Here is a 26453-nt window from a genome sequence, read left to right as displayed (position 1 = left end):
CGGCACACCGCAGCCCCCGGGAATTGACACAAAACCTATTTTCTTTCTGGGAATTGGCCCCAAACCAGAAGACCAGCTGCTAGTGCTGGGGTGAGAAATGAAGAGAAAGTGAAGCGGCTTGAGAGAGCCAGGTCTGCAAGCCAGAAACAGGGACGGGGCAATGAAGGCACGGGGCTTGTGCCCGTGCTGTGAGCCGGGCCGCCCAGGCCTGGCCCCTTGATCCACCCCTGCCCCCTGCACAGGCCCAGCCCAGCCACATCCTGGAGGGCTTCACCTCAGGGCATCCAGGGACGGGAGCCTGAAAGGCGGGTCTGAAAGGTTCCGATCCTGCTTCCTTTATTTTTGTCACTAACAACATGGATCGGTGCATCTTTTTTAAGAGTTGAGAACAAACGTGGGAACTAAGGAAGCATAGTAAAAGAATAACAAATGTCCAAAGGCACAGAACTGAGTTTACTGGAGTGGGGGGTGCTGGGGGCCAGTGAGGCAGGATACTCAGGGGTGGGGGTGGGGGTGGGGGTGGGGACACTGAATACAGGAAAGCCTGCCACTAACGGGATTGTAAACCACAGGGCCTAGAAGGAAAAACACAAACAAGAACCTAAATTTCGTAGTGATATGATCAGGATATCACTGAAACAAAAATTGGAGTTAGAGACATCAAAATTTAAAAATAAACATGAACAAAATTTTTAAAAGTTTAGAACAGGGCCAGCGGCAGTACTTGGGCCCTTGCCTGCGTGCAGCTGACCCTCGGACTGGACGTCCCCAAGCACCTCTGGGAGCAGCCCCTGAGCACAGAGGGGGGGAGGGGGTCCCTGAGCACCACCAGGTGTGGCCCCAAACTCTGCTCCCCCACCCGCTCCCCACACGCACAATAAAGAGAAACAGTTGTTCAGGACACCAACAGCCCAAGGCGGGGCCTCAGGGAGAGCGTCCCCCCCACAGAGGGGCTGATGCTAGGGGAGGAGAGGGCGCCGAGAGTGGTGGTTTCTTCAGAATAAGGGCTGGACCATAGCACCGTGTGTGCAGGGGGTGGGGGTGCTTGCCTGGCAGGCGCTGACCTGGCTTTGATCCCTGGCAGCCCCACTAGGAGTGATTCCGAGAGTAGAATCTGAGCGTAGTTGGGTGCAGCCCCCAAACCGAAACCCAAACAAAAACAATGCAAAATAGAAGTCACCTGAAAACATTTTCACAGGGCAGTGACTTTTAGAATAGAACTTTGCCCATGAAACAAAAGCTCAATTTTTATGGAAAAAGGTGTCCACACCCAATAGAATCAGAGGGTTGGGGAGAATCACTCCCAAGGGTACGTCTTTCTGGGCCTTCTTCAGGAGGGACAGGGCACAGGTGCATCTGGCTGGTGGAGGAGGGGGTCAGCACCTGGGTTTCAGGGAGCCCTGCCTCCAGGATGTTGATCTAAATCCCCAGGTGTCAGGACTAGACAAGGAGCCTTGAGAGTTCTCGAGTGACTCGTGGGTCCAGCTCTGGCAGAGACTTGCAAGCACAGTCCTTAAAAAGATGCCACTTTTTTAGGATAGGACAGAGAAGGGAGTGGTGTAACAATCATAGAAACGATCACTCTGGACAAGACTGAGTGTTGAAAGTAGGTAAAGAGATATACATAATAGCCTTTCAGTATCTGTATTGCAAACCATAACGCCCAAAAGGAAAGAGAGAGAAAGGGGAAGAGAGGGAGGGAAGAATGGAGGGAGGGAGGGAGAGAGAGAGAGAGAGAGGGAGAGGGAGGGAGGGGGGAAGGGAGGGAGGGAGGGAGGAAGGAAGGAAGGAAATTGAGAACTGAGGACATTAGTGCATTAATGGTGGGAAATGTACACTGGTGAAGGAATGGGTGTAGGAACATTCACTGTATCACTGTCATCCCATTGATCATCAATTTTTTCGAGTGGGCACCAGTAATGTCTCCATTCATCCTAGCCCTGAGACTTTAGTAGCCTCTCTTTCTTTATTCTACCCAGCGGTGCCGCAGTGGAGGCGCTTTCAGGGTAAGGGGAATGATATACATCTTTTTTTTTTTTTTTCTCTTACAGTGATTCAATATTTTTTTTATTTTTATTTTTTTTTAATTTATTTATTTTTAATTAGTGAATCACTGTGAGGGTACGTTACAGATTTATACTCTTTTGTGCTCATGCCTCCCTCATACAAAGTTCGGGAACCCATCCCTTCACCAGTGCCCATTCTCCACCACCAGTAAACCCAGCATCCCTCCCACCCTCCCCAATCCCATCTCCCCCCACCCCACCCTGCCACTGTGGCAGGGCATTCCCTTCTGTTCTCTCTCTCTAATTAGCTGTTGTGGTTTGCAATAAAGGTGTTGAGTGGCCACTGTGCTCAGTCTCCAGCCCTCATTCAGCCCACAACACCCTTCCCCCGCATGAGATCCATCATTGTTACTGTGTTTGGCATGTCGAATATGCCACGGAGAGCTTGCCAGGCTCTGCCATGTGGGCAGGACACTGTTGGTACCTTGCCAGGTTCTCCGAGAGGGAGAACTAGGCTATAAGAGGGAATATTTAAATTAAATCAAATGACATAATCAAGTATAGCATTACTGACAATTATATAGTTTTCAACACTAAAGAAGTTTATTTAAACAGAGATCCAAGCGAGTAGGGCGCTTTCCTTGCATGTGGCTAACCTGGGTTTGATCCCTGGCATCCCTTATGGTCCCTCGAGCACCAGCAGGAATAATTCCTGAGTGTAGAGCCAGGAGCAAACCTTGAGTGCCACTGGGTGTGGCCCAAAAACAAGAGACAAAGAAAAGGAAGAAAAGAAAGGAAGGAAAGCAAAGAAGGAAGAGAAAGAAGGAGGGAAGTGGGGAGGGAGGGTGGGTCAAGCTCCAAATGAGTAGAGAGGAATTCTTGAGGATCAAACCTGAACGACACAGAGGTCTTAGGTGGAGGGCAGGGTAAGAGTAATGAGGAGAAAGCAAAAAAATATCCAAGTCTAACACAACCAAATGAACAGAGGACTGAAACCCAATCATGAATAATTTTGTAACTGTGTTTCTCACTGTGATTCAGTTTTAAAAACTTACGAAAAAGAGAAAAAGACGCCACTTTTTATTCCGGCAGGTACCGAGTGAACATCAGGCCCAGATATGTCACCAAGTTCAAGACGGTGACACAGCTGGAATGGAGGTGCTGCCCCGGCTTCAGAGGGGGAGATTGCCAAGAAGGTCCCGGGGTCCCGGGGAAGTCCCCGAATCCCACCTCTGCTCCTCGCAGCAACATGAAGAAACCCTCAGGTGACGTGTTATTTGCACTTTGTTCTCGGGTCACTGCTTGACTGTCTCCTCAAACAGTAGCATTCAGGGCTCAAGTATCGCATGTGCTTATATATCTGCAGCAGACACGTGTGGTCAGGAAATCTATTTGCAGGAACAATAGCAGTTGGAAGAAAAGTTTTTGCAATTTAATTGCTTTATTAGGGCAAAGTTATGAAATCAGTACAAGGGATGTTGGAGATTTCAGACTCTGATGACAAGAGACTTGGGGCGGAGGCAGGAAGGGTTTTTTTGTTTAACACCTTACTGTACTGTTCCTCCACCCCCTGAAAAGGGATTTAAACACCATGATGCTTTGTGTGTTTTTACTTTTCTTTAATTTTTTCTTCTTGGCTCCCTCCCTACAGTGCTCAGACACCACTCCTGGCAGGTTTGGGGGACCATGTTGAGGACTAAACCTAGGTCAATTGTGTGCACGTCTTACCTGTTGTTCTATCACTTCAGCCCCCCTTTAAACTTTCCAGTGTTTGTTTATTCTTTTGAATTTATTTCTGTATCTACTGACTTCTCCTACAGGAAGTGAGGATTTCACACCCCACCCCCAGCGCTCTACTGCTATCCCCCCCCTAAGAGTTAAACTTTGTGTTTATTCACTCTGGTGTGTGACTAAGTAGATAGCATTTCCAGCCGAGTTGTGTAGGCTGCTAGAAATGTATGTGTTTGCCATCAGCCTTTTATATTTTTCTAGAGTTAACAGTTTCTTTGCTTGGTTTTCTATGTTTTTATCTGTATTGCAACCCAGACTCTCCTCTGGTTTTCTAAATGTCCTTTGGCCTGTCTTCTGGAAGAGCAAAGGCCTTGGTCTTCTGGAAGCTCTCTCTCTCCAAGCCCACTTAGCCGCCCCCACCAAGCCTGGGTGTCCTCTTGCCCGGTGCACAGCTGCCAGCCTGTCGCCCTCACTTCCTCCCTCCCGATGATTCCCTGATTCCCCTGTCCCCTGCCTGCTCTTCTTCCGTTTACCTCCTGGTTTTGGTAAAGTGTGTCTTGTTGTAATTTCATGAGAAGATTGCATGGGAGATGAAGTTTTGGTATTTTATAATCTGCAAGCATTTCACTCTAGCTTCAGAATTGGAAATGAATTTCTTTCAGAATTTGGAAAACATTGCATATTGCTTTTTAGCTTCAAGAGTTGCTATTGAAAGATAATCTTTGGATCCTCCCCCTACCCCATTTTTTGGATTTTGAGAGGAGAGGAAAGGAAATGTTTCTCTTTAATCATTATATCATTATTGTTGAAGTTTAATTGTGTGTATATGAAGTAATGACATTTTACTAAGAGGGAGAGAAAAATAACTGTCCTCAAGAAAATGCAAGAGAGGAGTGAACCCCATAAAATAAAAGAAGGGAATTATTCTGTCCAAGTTGGGGTAAGAGCAATCCAGAATGGAATGCCCACAAGGTAATTTTTAACTTAACAGTCTGTTACAAAGAAAAAAGATGGCCCCAAATAGAATTCTCACTTAGTAATGCCAATAACTTGTCCACCTCTTTCTGACAATAAGAACCTTCATTTTGTACAACTCCTTAAACTGCCCTTCTGCTTGCTAGATTGTGATGTGGCCTGATCCATCATCTTTATTCATCACATCTCTAAAACCATTTGTTTGTTTTGGATTCAGGGCCACACCCTACTGTTCCTGGGGCCGCTGCTGGCTCTGTGCTCAGGACCACACCTGGTAGGGCTCAAGGGACCATATGCGATGCTGAAATTTGAGCCAGAGTAGCAATTGCAGCTGCATGCTAGCAAGCACCTTAATCTTTGTATTAACCCCTAAAACTTTTTGGATGAATTTTATTTTTAAAGGAATATATCACAAACAGACGTCCATGTCTTTAAATCATCTATAATATCATTTAATGGCTGCAAGAGTGTGATTATTTGACTTCAAACTCTACCTCTAGTTTTTTTTTTAAATTGTCTTTATTTATTTATTTATTTATTTTTTTGCTTTTTGGGTCACACCCAGCGATGCTCAGGGGTTACTCCTGGCTTTGCACTCAGGAACTACTCCTGGCGGTGCTTGGGGGACCATATGGGATGCCGGGGATCGAACCCGGGTCGGCCTCGTGCAAGGCAAACGCCCTACCCGCTGTGCTATCGCTCCGGCCCCTTTAAATTGTCTTTATTGTAGGTGATATTAAATAAGCAAATTTCCTGTTAAAAAATTATCTCTGGGGGCTGCAGCTATAACACAGTAGGGAGAGCATTTGCCTTGCACGTGGCCGACCCAGGTTTGATTCCCAGCATCCCATATGGTCTGCCCGGAGCACCACAAGGAGTAATTCCTGAGTGCAGAGCCAGGAGTAACCCAAAAAGCAATATATATAATATATATAATTATTTATTCAATCACATTTAATCACATTTCTAGGTGTTTCATTGTCTGTTTAATGGATTCTGATCATTTTGACACATATTGCCAAAATTTTCCTTATAGCAATTCACTCTTTCTTACATCCTGATCTTGATCTTCTCCTAGTCTCCTGCCTTTGTTTTATTTCTTTTGCTCAAAATAACATTTTATCTGTATGTGATTTTGTACTTTGTTTTCTTCTTCTATATCTTGAGATAAAATTCAATTATCAGTATGTTCTGTAGAGTTCTCAATTTGGGAGTTTGGCCATCTGAATTCCAGACTTTATTTTATCATTGAAATTATTTTAATAGTAACTTGTTACGATCGTGTGTGAAAGGTTTAGAGAGGGAAAAGTAATAAATGTGAAATTCAAATATCCACAACCTTCTAAATGTACTGCTAATGTTCACCAGCACATATGGATGCATTTTATTTCATTGGAATCAATGTTGTCTGACTTTTTCCACTTTACATGATATCTTAGTAGAGTGTGCAAGCTTGCCAATGTGGACCCACCCTAGCATTTCTTATGTCCTACTGCATTCAACGGGTATAACTTGCCTCTTATCCTTTTATTACTCAGTTCTGATAAGCTTTTTTTTGTTTATTCATGTCTATATCAGTTTATTTTTTATTTAATGACTCATCATAATCATACTGTTTGTCTTCTGGGTATTTATTTGGTCTATTTTTTAAAATCATTTAAAATTCAGTGTCTGTATCCTTTGGCTTAGCAAATACTATATAAGGCGATATGACTCTAGTGTTAGGAGACATCAATAGAATCAAATGCTTTCTCTCTTTGGTCTCTTATTTCCCCCAACTGCATAATATGTCATAATAATGCCTGAGGTTCTTTTCACCACCGGGATTCTAATAAAGTTAAAAAGAAAAACACTTAAGAGCTGCTTGGAGGATAAGTTGATGCTCATATGATATCATCCCGCCCAACAGCTAAGGGGTGACTCCCACTAAAGTGTTTTCTCATGGTTTGACAGTGCATAGTCAGCCTCTGGGACGTGGTTGGGCTGCCCCTCACTAGTGGGAAATGCTGTGATCACAAAATGAAATAAACAAGGCATGTTTCCCTTCAGGGTCAGAGACACCATGGAATATCTCTATCATTTGTCACATACATAGTCTCTTAATGACCGTATGAGGAAAGCTAGAATCTCCATTTCATAGCTGAAGGAATCATAGTGTAAATGTTATTTAATTTTCTCAAGAGCAGACAGTAAACAGCAGAACCATCATGCAGGAAGGACAATTTGATACCAAAGGGCATTCTCTTTTCCACTGTAACACTGTAATTGCCAGTGGTGAGGGATGGAATTCCCAAAGACTTAAAAAGTATTCTGTAAGCACCCTGTTCGATCTTTTTTGGCAGAAACTAGTAAAGATAGATGATCTTAAGTCATGTCCAACTCTCTCTTCATAACAGACATTGAACCAAGTCCAATCTCAGAGCCCAAGAAGACTTTGTCATCAAGTGGTACAACAGAGCCAAGTCAAACAGTAGATCCAAAACAGGGACCCCAAGAACTTCAAGACAAGAAAATCCAGGTACTCGAGGAGAAAGTTCTCAGACTCACAAGGACAGTTCTGGATCTCCAGTCTTCCATTGCTGGAGTGAACGAAAACCTCAAACATACAGTTCAAGATGATCCTGGCAAAACGGCCTCATGGCTCAGTAGCCTTCATCCCCAACCAGGGACTGTGTCCATCGGTGGAGACATGGACACGACTCCTCTGCCTGAGATCCCCAGTAAGGAATCTGGCATGAAGGACATTAAGTCTGAATTGGCTGAAGTCAAGGATGCTCTGAAGACCAAGAGTGATAAGCTGGAGGAGCTGGATGGGAAAGTAAAAGGTTATGAAGGGCAGCTCAAACAGCTCCAGGAGGCGGCCCAGGGCCCCACCGTGACCATGACAACCAATGAACTCTACCAATCCTATGTAGACAGCAAGATCGATGCCTTGAGAGAAGAGCTCATAGAGGGAATGGACCGGAAGCTGGCAGATCTGAAAAACTCCTGTGAGTACAAGATGATCGGTCTCCAACAGCAGTGTGACGACTATGGGAGCAGCTACCTGGGGGTCATCGAGCTTATCGGAGAGAAGGAAGCAAACCTGAAAAAAGAAATCAGTGAACTTCGAGCCCAGCTGCAGAATCCTCCCGCCCAACCAAACTGCTGTACTGATGGCAAAAAAAGTACTGATTTCGCACAACAGATCCAGATGTTAGATCAAAAAATCGAAAGAGTCGCTGAGGCCACCAGAATGCTGAATGGACGACTGGACAACGAGTTTGACCGCCTCACAGTTCCAGAGCAAGATGTAGATCTGGATGCCAGGTGGAATGAGCTCGATGCACGGATCAACGTGACAGAGAAGAACGCAGAGGAACACTGCTTTTACGTAGAAGAAACCCTTCGGGACACCATCAGTGGAGAAGTCGATGACTTGAAGCAGCTTCTGGACGAGAAGATACAGTCTCTGGAGGCGCGTCTGGGGAATGTGCTGGAGATGGCCAATGGCACTGACGAAGCCTTCCTTCCGCCAGGCCCTGGCGCCCCGGGTGTGTCAGCAGCCGGGAACGAGCAGGTTATAGTGGAATTGAACCACCTGAAGAACAAAGTGCAAGTGGTCGAGGATATTTGCCTGCAGAACTTCCCTGGGATAGCAGATACTTGGCTGACTGGAGAAGACCATACAACAGATGACCACTCCAGCCTCTTGAAATCACTGAACGACACCATGTATGGGAAGTTTCGAGAAACAGAACTCAGCATCCAGAAACTCCAGCGTAATTTTCATTTTCTTTATTCTCTCCTAAACCGCACGGAAGATGGTCTGCATCCTCTTCAGAGGGAAGCCAGCACAGGAAGTTCCAACACTGGAATGGGTGGGTCTTCTAAGGTGGGCAAGCCAGGAAGGACGGTGGCACCCCTCCCGTCTCCCCAGGACTCCACAGCTCATTGCTGTGACCAGTGGGAGGAGAGGTGGCAGCAGCTGCAGAGCCAGGTCCTCTCTGAGCTGGACACTTGTAAGGAAAATGCACATGGCGCCCAAAGGGAGGTCTCTGTGGTAGAGGGCAGGCTGTCTCAGCTGGAGAAAACCTGCAGCAAACTGGACAACATCTCAGGAAGTCTCCAGAGGATCAAGGAAGGCCTCAACAAGCATGTTAGTAGCCTGTGGAGCTGTGTAAGGCAGATGAATGGGACATTGCGGGCCCATAACAGAGACATTTCCGGCCTCAAGAATTCTGTCCAGCAATTCTATAGCCATGTTTTCCAAATTTCTACTGACCTGCAAGATCTGATCAGATTTCAACCATCATCAAGTAAGTTGACCTTGAAAACTCTTTTCCTTCCCTCCTTCCCTCATCCCTTCCTCCCTTCCCCTTCCTCCTTTCCTTCTTTCCCTCCTTTCCCTCCTTCACTCCTCCCTCCTTCCCTCTTTCCCTCCTCCCTTCCCTTCCCTTCCCTTCCCTTCCCTTCCCTTCCCTTCCCTTCCCTTCCCTTCCCTTCCCTTCCCTTCCCTTCCCTTCCCTTCCCTTCCCTTCCCTTCCCTTCCCTTCCCTTCCCTTCCCTTCCCTTCCCTTCCCTTCCCTTCCCTTCCCTTCCCTTCCCTTCCTTTCCCTTCCCTTCCCTTCCCTTCCCTTCCCTTCCCCTCCCCTCCCCTCCCCACCTTCTCTTCCTTCCTTCCTTCCTTCCTTCCTTCCTTCCTTCCTTCCTTCCTTCCTTCCTTCCTTCCTTCCTTCCTTCCTTCCTTCCTTCCTTCCTTCCTTCCTTCCTTCCTTCCTTTCTTCCTTCCTTCCTTCCATTCCTGTCATGGAAGTCAAATCTTCAGTGGTCAGGGGCCATATAGTGTTGGGCATTGAACCCAGGACCATATTTTAAAAATGTGTTTCTATGTCATTTTATTATTTATTTATTTTGGTTTGAGGCAGCCACCCTGGCAGTGCTCAGGGGTTATTCCTGGCTCTGAGGCCAGGAATCATACCTGGAGGTCTCAGGAGCTATTGCTCTGGTCCCTATTTTATTATTTTCTTGAAACCAGGTCCTAGAACATGCAAGATATCTGCTAGACTTTGGGTGTTTGTGGAATTAACTAAACTATTCTGGGCTAGCCTCTGAGATCAATGCCAACATGGGGAGGGAGTATTTAGAAACATTTAAAATAGGTCAACATCCTCACAGCATCCAGGTACAGATGTATATTTTCTAAAAGGCTCTGTCCACAACATGATGCAAATGTAAAAGAAATGCTGGCTTTTCATCACAGTCATGTGGCAAAATATTGGTTTGTACAATCCTACTTGAATCATACTTGGATCCAAGTGGGAGTTGGGGAAAGATTTAATAACTGGGCTCTGGATATCAGGGTGCCCTTGGAAACTGGGGGTGTTCTATGGACTTATCTGTGCACATTGCTTTTGTTTGCTGGTGTCTTATCATCTTTGCCATCATCATGTTTGGGCCACTTCCGAGTCCCAAAAGTATCTAGACTTAATATAATGGCAGATAGACTACTGTCATATTTGCTCCCCAAGACTGAGACTGTGAACAAAAGCAGATAAGGGAAGTTACTAGTTATTTATTTTCAAATTTTTGCATCACACCCAGTGGTACTCAGGGGCTACTCCTGGCTTCGTGCTGTGGGAACCATGTGGAGTGAAGGTTGTATCTAGGTCTTCAGAGCTACTCGAGTCAGCTCCTCTAAAACCTCAGGAAGCTCTTTGGTTGTTTAGAGCAATGCTTGCACCTCTAGACACTCAGTGAATGTGTAGAACAAGTGAATGAATGAATGAATGAGTGAATGGTACCCCCCCTTACTAGTTTTGATCACTATATTCAACAAAGTCCCGATCTTTGTTACTGAGGGAGTGAAGTGTGCACTCTGCAAAGCACAGAACTCTTCCATCCAGGGCGTCTCCCTTTCCAAGTCAGAGACAAGGTGGGAAAGGGAATGAGATGGGACCTCTCCTCTCTGACCGCTGACCCTGAGGCCCCATTCCCTCACCTGGACTCATCTGGCTCCTTTTTCCTACCCACTCCAGCCTTTGTCATCTTGTTCTGGTGACCCTTTTTCATGAGCTAAGATGTCATGACCTGGTATGAGCCTATAGAATTTTATGACCAGATCTCAGATGGGGCTTTAAACTCCATGAAGAAAAGGCTGGAGCATGAGACACAGGAGGCGGGCTGGCACGGGATAGGGAGGTCAGATCCTGGAGGACGCCCAGGGAGGGGGGCAAGGTGGGAAATCAGCTCGGGAAATATCTGGGTTCCCAGAGATAAGGAGTTTGTAGATAAGGAGCCTTATCTTCAGGCGAGCCAGGACCAGGAAGCTGGCTTGCACCCTGTCAGGCCCACAACATCACACTATTTTTATAACTTGCCCATTCCTTACAGACTCATGTCACTCCTATATCTCTGGAATGCTGAGGAAGTGTCACTAGACTCTGCATGTGTTCCTAGAAGGACTGTCGCTCAGAGTGACCATGCTGTTGGACTGTGCTTTATCGCAACACATGGAACCAGATATTTCCAGCTGATTTGCTACTCCCAGCAGTGCGGGAAACAGTGTTAACTCTTTCGCATTTGTCTATTGAAGTAGGAGTTGGAAGCAAATGCCTTTAAAAAGAGATGATCCTTCCGGGCTGAACTCTTTGCTGCGAACATAGAACATGTGGATTTTTGAGGATGTCAGTGATCAAAACAGCCAAAAGTAAATAAGCAGGGCCTTAACCATCCTGGTGTAGCAACCACCAGGGGCCTGGGGGGTGGTCTCTGCATCTGAGTGCACAAGACCAAGGGTAGACCTGGAGCTAAAGTCACAGAACAAGTCAGTCAGCGATCAGGTGTAAAGTAGCCGAACATCCATTGAGCACCTACTATGTGCAAGAGTCCAGCAGGGAATGTAGAGATGACAACGAGCTTGATCTCACCCAAAGGCACTACCCTCTCTGGTGGTCATGAGACCATATATGACACGAAGGCCGATGAGCAGCTCAGGCAGCAGTGAACTTTTCAGGCCTAGGGTTTGATACAGCAGGCCCTGAGCTCTGTGTGGAGTCCATGAATGACAGAGGAGGTGACAATGTCAGTCTGAGGGGAGGCAGCAGTCAATGAGAAAGTCAGGGAGTGAGTGTGTGCACAGAGATGATCATCGGGGTGTATTGGCGCTGGGCAGAGTCAGCACAGCTTCGAGTCAGGCAGGGAAGAGATGAAGGCCCAGCCTTTGAGGGTGAGGGAGAGGATGAGAGAAACTTCTGGAAGGAGGGGTAACTGCAACTAATAATTGAGGGATGTGGATGGTTCCCAGAAGCAGGGAGAGAGAGTGTACCTGGTAAGGACTTGGACTGGTGGAATGGTTCTTTTTTTTCAATTTGTTCTTTGGGCCTCACCTGGCAGTGCTCAGCGCTTACTACTGCTCTGCCCTTGGGGATCAGTCCTAGTGGTGTTGGCAGACCATATGTGATGCCTGAGATCAAACCTGGGTTGGGCACATGCAAGGCCACATGTGAGGCCCTACCCACTGCACCATTGCTTAGGCCATAGACCAGTTATTCATAGTCCTGTAACAAACTACCCCAAGTCTCGGTGACCTGTTTCCATTGTTTGTAGTCACGACTAGACTTTTCGGAGACGCTGTGTGCAGAGGAGGCCCAGTGGCCCCTCCCAGGAACTCTCGGCCCGCACGCCTGTGGCTCTGTGCATGGGCCCGAAGATACAGGGGTGCTCAGGTCTTTGGGGTTGGGGGTTACCCAGCCCACCTGGTGGCTAGGAGCCTCCAGGGCCACACCTGGCAGAACTGAGAGAACAGGTGGTATCAGGGATGGAACGTGGGTCTGCTGGCCTTACCCCTGTACCATCTCCCCTGCTGCTTGGGCTTGGCGTTGCAGCCCGAGTTCTCTCTTAGGTGTCAGCAGTGATTCCCTGCTTGGGTTTTTTCCACAGCTGGGCAGTGCACAGTCCTCCATGGCACCCTTACCCAACTCTGACTCCCGAGCTGTACCCTGTCCCCCAACTCCAGTCTGCTGCCTGTGTCTCTATCCTACCTGGCCCCCCAATATGGCCCACAACCAGAGGGCCACCACCTGTGACAGCTGACATGTCTGCGCAGCCCTTGGCACCAGCGTGGGAGGGACCCCACGGACTCCACTCTTCGTCTTACTGGGGGAGGGGAGTTGTGGGCTAGGAAACGGGGGTGGTGGGCAGAGAAATATTCTCTTCAGGAAAGTTCTCTCTATTGTATTTTTGTTTGGGGGCTGCCTCTGGTGGGTCCTCAGAAGCTGCTCTTGACCCTGTGCTCGGGGTTCTTTCCCGTTGATGTCCGGGAGACCGTGCAGTGCCTTGGATGAACCTGAGCCTGTTCCCTCAGCCCATCATGTCTACCTGGCCCCTGGAAAGTTCCCTTTCATTCCTCGGTCCCCAGATGCTCATATCAACAGCATCAGCCTCTTTCTTGTGTCTCGTCCGTGAAAAAATTAGTATACTTTCAGACTTCTCCGGAAGGGGAGAAGCCTGTGTTTTCTCCTATATGCGTGTTACTCTTTTTCTCCCCTCAGATTCCTCTGAATAAAATTCTTTTAATAAAACTATAGTAAGGTACTTTTGAGAAAAGTTATTGTGTTTTTTAAATGGCCACACCCAGTGACGCTGGGGATTGGATGGGGGCCCGGTACACACGGGCGTGTCTCCAGCCCCTCTGCTCACATTGTAGGGTGATTTTTTAGCGCATGAATTATATTAGTAGAAATGTTTTGTTTTAGGAGTATTATAGGGACAAGAATCTCATTGTTTTCAAGTTGCTTTTTGTTTTGTGTTTGGGCCCCACCCGGCAGCACCAGGGGCTGCTCCCAGCTGTTGCTTGCAAGGGGCTAGCGGGAGGCTGTCCTGGACCAGGGGCCTTGCTGGACAGGGATCAAACTGACGTCTCCAGCAGGTGAAGCCTGAGCTCCAGCCCCTTAATATCTCTCCCTGACTGGCTTTCCAGCCGCTGAATTTAAGCTGTGCTGTGAGAATTAAAAAGCACAGATTATCCCATAAGTATCTGGCCATGGAGCCTGGGGTGGGGGTGGAGGGAGGAGCCAGCATGATGACAGCTTTGGCTCTTGACCTGAAATTGGCTGGGTTGGGTCCAAGATAGCTTGACTAAATCAGAGTTTGGTAAAGATCTAAAGGCTGAGTAAACAGCGACACGCAGACACAACAGAGTCCCGACAGTGTCCATGTGGGCAGCTGCTTCCACCGTGGCCTTGGCTGGGCTGAGGAGCTTGGCCTCTCCTACATGTCACCTTGAATCTGGAGTCCGGAGAAGGGAGCTCTCTCAGGACTGTGTGCAGACAGCCCCCAGGGGGGACAGAAATAGCAGCTCCTTTCTCACTCTGCAGATCCCGCCCAGCGGTGAGCGAGACCCAGGAGTTTGTCATTAAGACAGAAGATGCTCCTGAAGCAGGTCATCAGTGCAGTCAGGTACAAGACCAGAGCGAGCTGTGCCCAAACACTGGGCAGCCCCCTCATCCCCAGAAACTCGGGCAAGGGTGAGGAGAGAGAAATCCAGTGACTGTGACGATGTGGCCACCAACGATGGGTGAGAGGTGTGTGCACATGCCCTCATGCACACATGCACAAGCACTCACATATGCACGCACACACCCACATCTGTACACATCGCTTCTGTGCACACCCACATGCCCACATCTGCATGTAAACTCACATTTGCACACACACACCCACATCTGCACATACACCCACCTCCACACGCATGCAAGCACACACCCACATCTGTACACATTGCATCTGCACACCCACACATTTATATCTTCACGCACACACGCACATCTGTACGCATGCATGCACACGTCTCTCTCTAGGCTCCCCTTCTAGCCAATGCTGATGTCCTCACACCTCGGTCACTAGAGCTTTAGGAAGCCTGACACCGGGTGGTATAATGCCTCTGCCTTTCCATAGAGATTTTGAAGCTAGCTTGTTCATTTCTACTAAGAACAGCTTTCCCCCAGGTGATGCTGACGTTCAGGTAGGTCAGACCCACAGCCCTCTCTGGGGATCAGTGCCAAGAATTCCAACTTCAAATGTGTGGCCCTGATCTGAACAAGTCTCCCACTGTTGTTGCTCGGCTTTGGTGCTCTCCACGTTATGCTTTCCTAAGCGCATGTTCTGGTGAGGCTGTTCCAGCTGGGTTCTGGGTGGTCCTGTAAGGGCTGGGCCTCCTGTGGTGCTCTCATCTCACCGTCTCTAGGATGTAACAGACGGTGTCCCCTCACACAGTCTCGTTTTTCTCTTTGTTCTGCCTAAGCCCCAGGTAATATTTCAGCTGCCCTTTGAACAGAGCAGCCCGTGCCTGTGGATACCGCTTTCCCTTGTCATCTTGGGCCATCTCCTGCTTTTGGGGTCACCTCTTGTCCTGCAGGGAAGGCTGGCAGATACCTCCCCTCTTTTATAGCTTCCCCGTGCTTGCTCTCCCCACCCTGACAGTGGTGCTCTGGGGCCATTGCTGATGGTGAGCTGTGTCTTTGCCCTGGCTGTCAGCTGTGACACATCTTCACCCACCACTTAGCAACCAGATGTCAGCACTTTTTCTTTTTTCTTTTAAATCTGGCACCTTCAGTGATGGAACCCAGGTCTGGTGTTTGCGAGATTACCACTTTTTTTTTTTAAAGTCAAGGGTCTTGATTGGCACCTTTTAAACATGTACACAGTGGCTGCATTTGGCCTTCTGTGTGCCCTCTGTCAGTCCCCCACTAACTTCTTTCCACCTTGATGGCCCTGGCAAGGCTGCAGCCTTACGGTTAGGGGAGTGCCTCTTCCCGTTGCTTCAGTGGCACTCACTTTTGCCTCATGCCAGGAGGCCAGGCAGGGTCGGCTGGGGGGGGGCGTGGACAGGGTTGAGAACGTGGGACGTTTCAATGGCCATCTCCAAGCCAGGTCTCACCCTGCCTCTGACACCTAAATTCAGTGCGCGTCCCTCACAGCCTGGTGTTCTGTGACGGAAGGACCACGCACCCATTGAAGGATGTTTTTTGGGTGAGAGGCGAGGGCACACCCAGTGGTGGTCAATGGTCAGTGTGGATTAGAAATGCGTGTCCTGGCAGGAGGAGGTGGGCTGCCACAGCTCTCTCTCCAGAAGCGAGCAAGCAGAAGTGTAACATAGGGGTATGTCTCTGTGTGTGTGTGTGTGTAAGAGAGAGAGAACACAGGTGTGTGTGTCTGTAAGAGAGATAGAACACAGGTGTGTATAAGAGAGAAAGAACACGGGTGTGTGTGTGTGAGAGAGAGAACATAGGTGTGTGTATGTGTGTGTAAGAGAGATAGAACACAGGTGTGTGTGTACATAAGAGAGAGAACATAGGTGTGTGTATGTGTGTATAAGAGAGAGAGAACACAGGAGTGAGTGTGTGTGTAAGAGAGAGAGGACACAGGAGAGTGTGAGAGAACACAGATGTGTGTGTGTGAGAGAGAGAACACAGGTGTGTGTGTGTGTGTGTGTGTGTGATTGTGTGTGGGGTGACAAGTGTTCTGAGGAAGAGAGAGACAAGAGAGAATGTATAAAAAACTCAAGCATGTTGGCATTGCAAAGTGCTCAAGTATCCGTGAGGCCTTGAATTTGGCCCTTACAGCAGTTTCTAGTGAAAACCAGCGGCTGTGCCCTGCGCTCCCTGCAGACAGCCCGAGAGCTCTAGCAATTTGCCCCTCCCGGTGTTTACCTCCAGAGCCCTAAAGGAGTGTCGGAGCCTCAGACATTCCTAATGAACCTTATACCTAGTTTTCACACTTTATAGACTATAGCCTATCTATTGGATTTCCGTGTCCCCTATCTCCTATTCTTCTGGCTCTGAATACGGTTACATGCCAGTGAAACAGAGGCAGTATTTAAACTAATCTGAGCAAAATGGATTTCTACGGCTGTTGCCATTCTCTGCAGCAGTCATCATTGTGACATCTATTTGTAAACTGTAGGTATCTATTCTGACTTTGCCACCTCCACTACCCGCTTGGTACAATTTTGTCACATCATTTGTTATTTTCATTCTGGGGGAGGGTTGGGCCTCACTTGGTGGTGCCCAGGGCTTACTCCTGGCTCTGTGCTCAGGGATCACTCCTGAAGGTGCTCAGTGGACTATGTGTGATGCTGAGATCAAATCAAGAGCCGTTTCGGGCAAGGCTGTAATCCCTGTACTATCTCTCCAATCCCTACTTTTATTTTTAACAATGAGTTTCCTTCCTTCTGCACTTCTCTGTCCTTCTGACCCATCTTGATTGTTATTTCTGGTCTTGCTGCAGAATTTCCACTCTGAAATGTTTTCGCTGTCATCCTAGAAGTTCCACAGTATTTCCTATCTGAGGCGCTCCCCTCTTCTCTCTGTCTCTCTTTCTCTTAGTCTCTGTCTCTGTCTCTCTCTCTCTCCCCCTCTTCCCTCCCCTCCCTCTCAACTCCATGTTTCTCTCTTTCATGGTTTACTCCTTTGTTTCAGTGGAGTACTTTTTATAGAATCTTTTTTAATAAGAATGACTGAGAGGTCGTTGTATTTGAAATAACAGATGGTGGGGGGCCATTTGCCTTGCACTCAGCCGAGCCAGCTTTGATCCCCGGCATCCCATATCCTCCCAGAGCACTTCCAGGAGTAACTTTGGAGTTCAAAGTCAGGAGTCACCTCTGAACACCATTGGGCAGGCATGGCCCCACAACCAAAATAAATAAATAAATACATAAATAGAACTTGAAAACCAAATGGCAGGGCGAGATGTGGCTCTATGGTAGAACACATGGCTTGCGTGCCTTGTCTTCAGAGGAACTGGGTTTAATTCCTGTGCTGCAAGCAAGCAAACAGCGTGTGTTTGTGAATGACCTTATTCTAGCCTCCAGGCTTTGACAGGGTATAGAGTTCAAGGTGTTGTTCTTCTGACTCAGGAACACTTAGAAATTCCTTTCCCTGGTAGGCTCTTTACTGTAGTGCTATGAATATGATTTGTTTGGACATTTTATTCAACAATTGTACTGGGATTTTCCTTTCCCTCAACTCTGAAAAGTAAGTGTGTGTGTATGTGTGTGTGTGTGTGTGTGTGCGTGTGTATGTGCGTGTGTGTGCATTAGTGTGTGCGTGAGTGTGTGTGTGTGTGTACACAATTCTCTGTCACCTCACCATGTCCAATTTTTCTGATTTTGTTTTCCTGTGAAAACTTCTGGATTCACCTTCCACTTTTCTTCTGCTCTTTCTCTTATTTCCCCTAATGTTACCTTTGTCTCTACCTTTGCGAAGATTTTCTTTATTTTTATCTACCAAATTTTACAATAAGTTTTCTTATTTTGACAACCGTTTTTTCAATCACCATGTCTCATCCTTAGCCTCTGAATCTCCCCTTCCTCTTGGGGTGGGGGCAGATCTCGTGGCTCCTGCGGTGCTCAGGAAGCCCGTGGTGTGGGGGGACTTGAATCCTTCAATCCTTTGCCCAGAGCTCCCCTGAAATAGCACCCTAGTTTCTAGCCCTGGATGCAGTGTCTTCTATTTCTCCGTGAGTATTGTGTTTCTTTTCTTCCATTGTGTCCATTTATTTAAGTTCCTGGATGTTTGTTTTGGGGGCTCTGTCTTATCTGTCAGGTGGTCCTGACTGTGGGTTATAGCAGGGTTTCGGGCTTGTGGACTTCATGAAGAATCCTTTTGGTTCCGACTTGGCTTTCTTTTGAAGGGGGTGGCCCTCACCTGGCAATGCTCATGGCTCACCCTTGGCCACACTCAGGAAACCATATGGGTGGATACTGGGGAATGAACCCAGATCCACCGCATGCAAGGCAATGCGTTACCTGCTGTACTGTGGCTCTGGCCCCTCCAAGTTGAGTGTTTTTTTGACCCGCAACCTGGTGCTCAGGGCTGACTCCTGGCTCTGCATTCAGAAATTTCTCCTGGCGGGCTTGGAGGGCCCTATGGGATACCAAGGATCAAGTGAGGGTTGGCCATTTATGAGGCAAATGCCCTACTGGCTCTGTCCTATGGCTCCAGCCCCTTCAACCTGAGGTCTAAGGAAGCACCTTGGGACAGGCAGCTGAGGCTCCTTAAGCGACCCCCAAACTCAGGTGCAGTTTTTCCAGGCTGAACATTTTGGACTCACTACTGCTCACTGCTGGGTCTGCTGTTCTCTTTGCCTCAGTTTCTCTATGAAACCCAGCCCTTCCCAATGAGGGAATTCAGTCCTGACGCTGTCCGAAGTGATTTAACTTCTGCATGTAGGATTCAGTTCATGCTCTGCCACCCTCAGGGGCCTGGGAAGCCATCACTTGCATCATTCTTTCTGGGGCTCATTGTCCCAAGGGTCAGTGAGTAGCCCACTGAGGCCTGGCCCCAGCTCCCTGGGAGGTGGCGAGTGTGCCCTGGGCCCACCATCATAACCTGAGTGAGTTATAATGAGTCATCCAGTCTGGATTTGCCTGGTCACCCGTTGGTGTCTCCGGAAGCTGGGCCTGGCAGGGCGAGGAGGAGGCTCCCCGCGTGGGTTCCCAGAAAGGACTCCCGGTTGCCAGGCCCAGAGAACAGTCACAGGGAAAGGTGGCCACTTTGTCCCAGGAGGACGGGGAAGCTTGGGCATCAGGAGCTGCCCTGTGGACATTCCCTCGGCAAGAGGGGTGTCACAGCTGTTTATGGGGCCTGTCTGGACAGCTGTGTTGCCCTCAGCCAGCAGACTCCTGGGGTGAGGCTGACCCCGGTGGCTGGATGAGCTTGTTTTGGAGAACGTGACCCCCCTGTGGTCACATGCGACCCGCCTGGGTCATCAGCTGGATGTTTCAGGGGCTGGAGCCAGACTGCTCCTGTCTGGGCAGCTAGCAGAATCCTTGTGAAACCCCAGGGAGTGGCCCAGGCACTCGGTGGGAGAGAAACAGGTGCTGGCCCTGTGGGCTTGTGTTGGTGTGACCAGCGAGTGGTGTTACAAATATCCTGGCAGGAAAAAGCTTCCAAGCTTCCACTCCTGCTGCAGAAAGAGGCTGAAAGGGGTCAGAGAGATTGTACAGTGGGGAGGGTGCTGGCCTTGTATGTGTCCTATATGTTCCCCTGTGTACCGTCAGGAATGATCCCTGAGCAGAGTCAGGAGTAACCCCCGAGCATCACCAGATGTGAACCAAAAAGCCAAAGAGAGGGAGAGAGAGAGAGACAGACAGACAAACACAGAGACAGAGAGACAGAGACAGAGATAGAGAGACAGACAGAGACAGAGATAGAGAGACAGAGACAGAAACAGAGAGAGGGAGAGAGAGAGGGTGAAAAATTTGTGTCCTGGGCCTGGTTGACCTTCCCTGTAAACCCGGTGGCTCTGAGGGCCATTTCCCTATGGTCTGTGCCCCCAGCTGGGCCACCTTATTCTGTGGTGGCTGCCATGCCCCTCTGGGGCTCTGAGAGGGTTGGAGCCCGGGGTCCCTCACCCAGGGAGCTCTGGGGGAGCCTGTGGCCCAGTGGACACAGCCGGGCGCTCTAACTCTTCCTCTTTCTCACTTTCCAAACACAGCGGACGAGCCCTCGGAAGCTCCCCAGACGCCACCCCCAGAGAAGGCCTCGCCGGGATCCAAGAGGCCCCCGGACCCAGTGCTGCCTGAGGCTCCCACAGCACCGGCCCACCCAAAGCTGAGCCCTCGGCCAGATGGCCCCCCGCCTGCTGAGGACCCTGAGGAACAGCTGCCCCCTGGGCAGCAGCCGGGGCAGCCCGGGAGGCCCCCGAGACCGCTGCCCCCGAGACCGCTGCCCCCGCCAGCCTGGCCTGGCTGGACGGGGCTGCCCTTCCTGCCTGGCTCTTCGGGAGACACCCTGGAGACGGGAGAGGCCGGGCCCCCTGGGAGGATGGGCATGTCCGGGAAGGGCCTGCCGCAGGGCACCGGCGGCCAGACGGGCCAGGGGGCTGTCCCCAGCGCGGAGGGCTATGCCGGAGCCCCAGGTAAGGCCCAGCATCTGCCTGCACCTAGACGGGGTGGGGGGGGGGGGCAGTGCTCAGGCGGGAGGGGGCAGCAGGGCTCCAGGGAGATGTCGCGGCCAGACCAGGCTCCTGGGGCTTCTTGTGAACCGGGCAGGAGGGGGCGGAGGGGGTCCCACTGTGCTCAATGGGCCCAGGCACTCCTCGTTGTTCCACGGCAGTAGGGATGCCAGGAATAGCTCCGCTTTACAGGTGAGGACACTGAGGCTCAAGGCTGTGTGGCGTAAACTCATGGGCACCAGAGACAGCCCCGTGCATCGTGCACTGGCAAGCGAAGCCCTGACCCCCTACCTGGTCCTTGGGCCCACCAAGAGCAATGCTGATCACAACCAAGTGTGGGCCAGAAAAACCCAAACCCGAGGCTGGAGTGATAGCACAGTGGGTAGGGCATTTGCCTTGCATGCAGCAGACCAGGGTTCAATTTCCAGCATCCCATATGGTCCCCCAAGCACCACCAGGAGTAATTCCTGAGTGCAGAGCCAGTGTGTGACTCTGTGCATTGCCGGGTGTGACCCAAAAAGAAAAAAGAAAGAAAAAAAAAAGAAAAACCCAAACCCAGCAACCGAATGTAAAAGCCAAGTGGCACTGCTCAGCGCCTGCGATGCCAGCTGCCCGCTGCCAGGGAGCCAGTGCCTAGACTCAGGCAGGTGGCGCTCAGGGACCTGGCACGTCCCTCACGCCCAGGGTCCAGGCTGCAGGCAGCCAGGTTCTCTGCCCGCTCACCCCACTGAGGTTGTCCGAGGATGGCTGAGGGTCCAGCCATCCTCTGGGGGCCCGCGTGTGTCCTCGTCCCTCCGGGTGGCCTCCTTCCCTCCCAGTGCCACGCAGCTTACTGCCTCCTGCGTGGCTGCCAGCACAGCCGGAAGCCCACAGCGCCGAGAGGGGCTCCCCGCCAGTGCCCCATCTCTCTCCTCTAGCTCCTGGGCCGCGCTGGTGCTGGGGCATGTGCCCTCGCCCAGGGAAGGGCGAGGAGGCAGGTTGAGGAGGGCTGCCCAGCGCCAAGCCTGCGCTTCTGAGCCTGCAGAGCCTGCGGTGCTTAGGCATCGAACCCGGGACTCCTGTGCGTAAAACCCGTGCAGTTACCCAGCACGAGCCCTCGGCCCTCGCCGAGTCTTCAGAGCAGGGAGAAATGAGGACTCAGCAGTCTGACATCTGTCCCCCTCTTGTCTTTCAGGGTACCCCAAGTCGCCGCCCATAGCCTCGCCAGGTATGTGTGTGTGAGTGGCGCCTCCCTGCCCCCATCGTCCTGTGCTGTCAAGGGGAGGAGACGGGCCCTGGGATAGGGCCTCTGCAGTGGACCAAGCACCCCAGGAAGTCCCCCCTTGAGGCCGGTGTCATTCTCTGCATGTCATCCCCGTGCATGGGGAATTCCCTCGGGACTCCGCTGGTGCAGCCCCGCCAACTTCCTGGGGGTGCCCCCGTGCCTGCTGTCCCCACACTACCAGAGCCCCATCCCAGTCTGCTCGCACCCCAGCCTGGGGCCGCGTGGCCTGAAGGAGACTGAAGGTGTGAGGCTGCCAGGCCCGGAGCTTGTGGCCACTCTGGTTTTCTCTTCACTCCAGGCCTTCCAGAACCTTCCACGGTTGCCTTCTCGGCTGGCCTGACCCAGAAGCCCTTCCCCAGTGAGGCAGGCGTCGTTCTCTTCAACAAGGTGCTCGTGAACGACGGTGACGTGTATGATCCCGACACAGGTGAGCTGCGGGCGAGCTCGCTCCTCCCCCGGGGAGGGCGGTGCTCAGGGCTCACTCCTGGCAGGGCGGGGGCCCTTGTGGCAACGGGGTGGAACCGGGCAGCGCCTTCCCCTGGGGGTTCAGGCAGAGCTTCTGGCTCCGAGGCTGCGGTGAGGCAGAGCCAGCGGTGACACAGGCTCGCTGTGAGGTGTCAGGGTCAGGTCACCACAAAGAGCACGGAGGCCTGTGCTTCCGTGTGTGTGTGTGTGTGTGTGTGTGTGTGTGTGTGTGTGTGTGTGTGTGTGTGTGTGTGTGTGAGTGTGTGTGTGTAAGCTTCCGGCTATCACTGCCTATTTTCCATGGAGCGGGTTAGGCTCTGCAGTGCCCACCTGGCCTCCCCACCCCGGCCACTCAGCACCCCTGTTTCTCAGTGTTTGTCATCCTGATGCCAGGCCGGGCCACTCCTGTCCTGTCTCTTCTAGTATCTTGGGGTTCAGGGGAGCAGCACGCAGGGAAAGGGAGAGCCCCATGGGCCCAGCCTGCTTCTTCCCCCAGCCCACATGGTGGGGGACGGTGGTGATGGAAAGCCGCATCCTTCCAGGCAGCCCATGCAGACCCGGGGTCCCCACATGCCACAGTGCTGGGCATTTAACCTGGGTCTTGTGTGCAAAGCCCCGAGTGGACATGGCGGGGTGGGGTTGGGGGGCTTGGCAGTGTGGGGCTGAGCAGGGGGCCCTGGGCATGTGCACTCCTGAGGAGTGGAGACCCCCAGGAAGGACCGATGAGGTACTCCAGTCATGCACAGGTCTTGATTTTGGGGAGCCTGCCCCCACCCCCCGGGGCTTCCCCGCCACCTCCTTGCCCGGCTGAATCCCACTGTGCTCAGTGCAGCCGTGCTGACCGCAGTTGGCCTCTGCCCTGGCTCGGCCAGCTCCAGGGGCTTCTTGCTCCAGGACGGCTGCAGGACCTTATTTACTTCCCTTCCTGTGCCTTGGGGTTGGGGCCACCATCAAGAGCAGGGTGGCCTGGTGTTTCGTTTGGGGGGTCCCCTCCCTGCCCCCCGAGACTCACTCTAGCTCCCAGGCTGAGCTCAGTGCCCAGCTTCCCCTCCCAGTGCCCGTGGGCAGTGGCTGCTTCTTCAGCTGCCTGTGCCAAGAGCTCAGAATGGGGACGGCACCCTGGGCCTTCCGCACAGCGAGCAGGAACTCACTCCCACTCGCAGCGGCGGGCCACTGACCGCTGCTTTGCAAAAGGCACATCTCAGAGCTCACGTCTTCATCTTCCTCACGAGTCTCCCCATGAGGTCACACTGGTTAAATGAGACTCAGCTGGCTTCTGGCGGTGTCTCCTGGAGGACAGGTCCAGGGCTGGGACTTGTGAGCGCTAGCCAGGAGCTCCCGTCTCTAGTGACCTAGCGACACATGTCCTGGCCCTGGGCCAGCCCCAGTGTTCCCTGGGGACTGTGCTCTGTAGCCTCAGGCTGACTCCCAGGTGGCTGTGAGATGCTTCTCAGGCAGCCAGGCTTTATTTGCCCTGCGGCTGGTGAGGTGGGAGCAGGTCCAGGCAGGGCCTTGGGGCCCATGTGCTCTCCCTGCACAGAGGACCCAAAAGGCTCAGCGTTCCTGGGGGGATGTTGTGTGTGTTGTGTGCTGAGTCACTAGTGACACGGGGTCCTAAGGCAGTGCAGGCTTAGCGTCTGCTCTTGGCCATGAGCAGGGCAAGTAAATATAGTATACAAGGGGCTGCCAGGGGCGAAGGCTCATGCCTGGCATGTGGCCAACCCTGGCTTGGTCCTTGACTGCATATAGTCCTCAAACATTGCTGGCGCAGCCCTGGGTGCCCGAGCATTCCAATCCGGAGACTCCCCAGGACCCCATGTGCAGACACGTGCACTGACCAATCGGCCTGTTTGGCCTCCTGAGCTGCGGGAAGGCTCAAACTACCCAATTAAATACAAAGTGACAAAGAACTGCCCCTGTGTGCCTCTCAAGGCACTGCCGCCCCTCCTGCTCCCATGTGCTTCCTTCCGGGCAGGGTCACTGCCCCCCTGGACCAAATGCTGAGGGCTCACATTGGGGGCCCCGGCTCTTGCTTCCTCTCCAGGGGTCTTCACAGCTCCGTTTGATGGGCGCTACCTGATCACGGCAACCCTCACGCCCGAGAGGGACACCTATGTGGAGGCCGTGCTGTCCGTCTCCAACGCCAGCGTGGCCCAGCTGCACACAGCCGGCTACAAGAGAGAGTTCCTGGAATACCACCACCCCCCTGGGGCTCCGCATACTTGCGGGGGCCCGGGGGCCTTCCACCTGATCGTGCACTTGAAGGCGGGAGACGGCGTCAACATCGTGGTGACCGGGGGCAGACTGGCCCACACGGACTTCGACGAGATGTATTCCACGTTCAGCGGGGTCTTCCTCTACCCTTCCCTCACCCACCTCTAGGCAGCTGGCAGAACGCAGAAGCTTTAATATATTCCTATCATGGAGATAACTGGAGCACTGGTCTAGCTTCGGGCAGACAACCTAGCCCTCCCCTAAGACAGAAAGGCCCGAGCTGACCGCTGAGCCCCTGGTCGTCCACACAGAAGAACCAGAGCGGCCCTCGCCTGGGAACTGGTTTGGGGGCCAGGGCCGGGGAAGGGAGGGGACACTGGCCTAGCGAACTGGGGGGTGGGAGGGGGGCCACATTCATTCCTGTGTCTACAGTCTACCAAAGGGCACAGCCACGGCAAGAGTCTGTTTCCACTTACACTGCACACAGGGGACAAGTTTAAACACTGAAGTGCCACCCACGCACCCACACAGACAAGCTCAGGCTGTCGGGGATGGGTGAGCCCAGGCCGGCTCTGAGGGGATTGTGAGCCGGCTGCTGGCTGGGCTCCTTGAATGACATGCGCGAATCAAGTGCAAGGACAGGGAGTGTTCTCAATAAAGATATAAAACCACTTCGTGTGGCTGTCTGCTGCGTCATGGACGGAGATTGCCCTCCAAAAGCAACCTGAAGGCCGGAGTGCTTGCCTTGCACACGGCTGACCTAGGCTTGAAAACCCCAGAGTGAGCTGAGGGCAGAGACAGTCTGCCCTGGGTGTGGCCCCAAACAAGCCAGTTGTGGCAAGAGCGGGGCGGGGGTGTGTGTGGGAGCCACACATGAGACCAATGCCCTACTTGCTGCCCTATCTCTCTGCCCTTGGTAGTTGGCTTTAAACTGCCTACAGAGACAGTGAAATGTCATTCATCTAAACCATTGGTTGACGGTTGCAGGCCTGCAGGTGTGGAACGTTCAGCATTGCTCTAAACCAGCCCTCAGAATCCAGGCTGGGCATTTGCATTTTATTTGGTTCTGGCTTGTAAAGACACTATTTGTTCTCCTGGGTGGTGGGCCAACACCCCCATATAACCCTGCATCTGAAGAGGGGTCCCTTCCTGGCCTGCTGGAGACTCCATCTCCCAGCTGCTGCAGAGGTGCGGGGGACCGCTGGGGGCTGGCTCACTGCGGATGCGGCTCTACGAACGCGCCAGTTCCCAGGCCATGTGGCCACAGCACCAGGTGCAAGCATCCTTCCCGAGGGCGAGCTCCGGGCCCGCTCTCACAGCAGCTCGTTTCTCCTTCCCGGCCGCGGGTCTATGCAGGGCTGGGCTCCTCACACATCGGGTTAGTCAGATCTACTGGCCGGCAAGGCCACAGAGGGGAAAGATTTCAAGTCCCCTAGTCTCCGAACAGATAGGGTTGATAAAAAACAAGGTCTGCTGGCACAAAATGACTCTTAAATGTAATCTCCAAGTCAGTTTGCAAGTGCAGTGAGCACTTCAGGGGGAGCCTCTCAGCGGGGCGGCACCTGCTTCTCCCCTGCTTGGGAGCTTTGTGGTGCTTGAGCATCCAGGCCTTTTTTGTCCAGCTGCGGCAGGGGCTGGCACTCTGCACTCCACTTCTCCAGCGGGGAGCTCGCTGCCAGGGATCTCGGGCCGTCCTGGGAATGACGCAGGGCCGGCCCAGTGCCGCAGTGCTTTCTCACGGAACCCAGTCGGCGTAGGCACAAGCCCTGGTCCCCCCACCATCCCTACTAGACTCTGGGCCAAGGGGACAGAGTCACACTCAACAGCCGCAAAGGTAGGTCCTTAACCCCTCAACCCTGCAC

At 51.8% G+C, this 26453-nt stretch overlaps 1 protein-coding gene across 1 annotated transcript in view; it reads left to right on the top strand.

Annotated features, from left to right (window-relative positions):
* EMILIN2 (elastin microfibril interfacer 2) overlaps window positions 1-25254 on the top strand; it is a 50746-nt gene extending 25492 nt beyond the window's left edge. The window contains exons 3-8 of the mRNA XM_004606111.3: window positions 3099-3271; window positions 7109-9010; window positions 20190-20612; window positions 21823-21855; window positions 22211-22339; window positions 24422-25254. Of these exons, the coding sequence (XP_004606168.3) occupies window positions 3099-3271; window positions 7109-9010; window positions 20190-20612; window positions 21823-21855; window positions 22211-22339; window positions 24422-24759 (2998 nt within the window). The 3' untranslated portion in view covers window positions 24760-25254. The remainder of the gene's footprint in view (window positions 1-3098; window positions 3272-7108; window positions 9011-20189; window positions 20613-21822; window positions 21856-22210; window positions 22340-24421) is intronic.
* Window positions 25255-26453: the final 1199 nt, after the last annotated feature.

Source organism: Sorex araneus, chromosome 2, assembly GCF_027595985.1.
Source record: "Sorex araneus isolate mSorAra2 chromosome 2, mSorAra2.pri, whole genome shotgun sequence".
Classification (NCBI taxonomy): domain Eukaryota; kingdom Metazoa; phylum Chordata; class Mammalia; order Eulipotyphla; family Soricidae; genus Sorex; species Sorex araneus.
Note: the sequence above shows the minus strand (reverse complement) of the source record. Positions and strands in the feature narration are given on the sequence as shown.